Source organism: Nicotiana tabacum, chromosome 19 (genome assembly GCF_000715075.1).
Source record: "Nicotiana tabacum cultivar K326 chromosome 19, ASM71507v2, whole genome shotgun sequence".
Taxonomy (NCBI): domain Eukaryota; kingdom Viridiplantae; phylum Streptophyta; class Magnoliopsida; order Solanales; family Solanaceae; genus Nicotiana; species Nicotiana tabacum.
In genome coordinates, this window is record NC_134098.1 from 61,139,650 (window position 1) to 61,141,360 (window position 1,711).

Genomic DNA, 1,711 nt, shown 5'->3' on the forward strand with positions numbered 1-1,711 from the left:
CCGAGGCCAATAATAGCCAGCTCTAACTAACTTGAGAACCAACAATTCCGCACCGGAATAGTTCCCGCATACTCCTTTATGAACTTCCCTCATCATGTAGTCAGCCTCTGATGTCCCAAAATACCGAGCCAATGGTCCTTGGAATGACCTCCTTTATAATTGTCCGTCAACAAGATAGTAACGAGCCGCCTTGGTCCGTAGTGCCCGGGATATTTTTAGGCCTTCAGGCAATTTGCTTCCCAGTAGTTGTCCACATCCAACACCAAATGTAATAATTGAACAACCGCACCAGAATCAGAACCTTTCATTTTTGTGGACGAACCTAAATTGGCTAATGCATATGCCTCCACATTTTCCTCTCTTGGAATGTGGGTGATTGACCACTCCCTGAATCGGGCCAATAATTCTTGAACCTTGTTCAAGTATTGTTGCAAGCGTTCCTCCTTGGTATCAAAAATTTCATATATTTGGTTCACCACCAGCTGGGAGCCGCACTTTACTTCGATAACCTCGGAACCTAGCCCCCAAGCTAATTCAAGTTCTGCAACCAAATTCCCGTACTCGGCTTCATTGTTAGTTAATGGCACAGTTCTAATGGCATGTCTCAGGGTTTCCCTAGAAGGGGCGATCAATACTACCTCGAGACCAGACCCTTTTACGTTGTAAGCTCCATCCGTAAATAAGGTCCAAACTTCCGATACCATTCCCGATATCAACACTGCTTCTTTAGCAACTACAACAATAACATTCCCGAATGCAAAATTCTTTCAAAATATGCAAACCCAGTTCTTCTTACACTAAATACAAATGCACGTATTTTATATTTTTTTCAAATATCAATAATAATTTGTGTTGGTAGAGGGAGTAGCACTACTTTAATGTGTACTCTGCCAACTTTTGCTGTGGCAGCTGCAACGCCGCTAAGAAAACGTAATGAATGTCGGTCCAATAGTAGTAATGAAGTATTTACTTTCACTGTTTGATTATGGCCTCCCTTCCGGGAGATTAGCCAACAAAAATGCTCCTTCTACCCTTCTGTCTGTAGATGGGGTAAACATGTATCAAATTATTTGTTTATAACAATAAGATTGAACTTAGTATAAAAATTGGTAAAATGTTTTAAAGTTTCTAACTTTGAAAATAAATTAACAATAAATTAACCTAGTATATATATTAACTTGTTTGAAAGTAATGGTGTAAAAAACTGTACCGACTATATACTAACAAGGTGCAAACGCAATGAATCTTCTTCCACAATCCCCATTCAAAACCACATGCAAAGCCTAAACTGAGGGTTTCTATAAAGGAATGTGAAGAAGTTAGGACATGAATTGGATCTACTATTGAGTTTCAACTTATCTATACTACATTAATCTGGAATTTCACAATAAATGCGTTTTTATATATGATGTTATCTAACTAATAAAGTGAACACTCACAGTATTCTTTCTCTTATTGTAAGTGCAAAATACATGAAAATTACCGATGGTATCACAATTGAGTGAAGTGGCCTAAGCTAAAATGATGATTACACACATGTGATGTTTGTTTGAACATTACGAAGTCCTCAATTTCCGTAGACGAGGTCTTGAGAATACAAAATACGTTGTCCCAACTGTTTCTTTTTTTGGAGAGGCAGCAAGTGCTACTCCATTCCCATGTCAAGTTAAGCATTGGATAATCAGTTACGTGCACAAGATTTTGTCTACCC

General features: G+C 38.4%; 1 protein-coding gene across 1 annotated transcript; it reads right to left on the minus strand.

The window, feature by feature from the left end:
• Positions 1–215: 215 nt before the first annotated feature.
• On the minus strand, positions 216–704 carry LOC142173511 (uncharacterized). The gene has a single exon (XM_075239116.1). The coding sequence runs from the start codon at positions 702–704 to the stop codon at positions 216–218; it is 489 nt and encodes a 162-aa protein (XP_075095217.1).
• Positions 705–1,711: the final 1,007 nt, after the last annotated feature.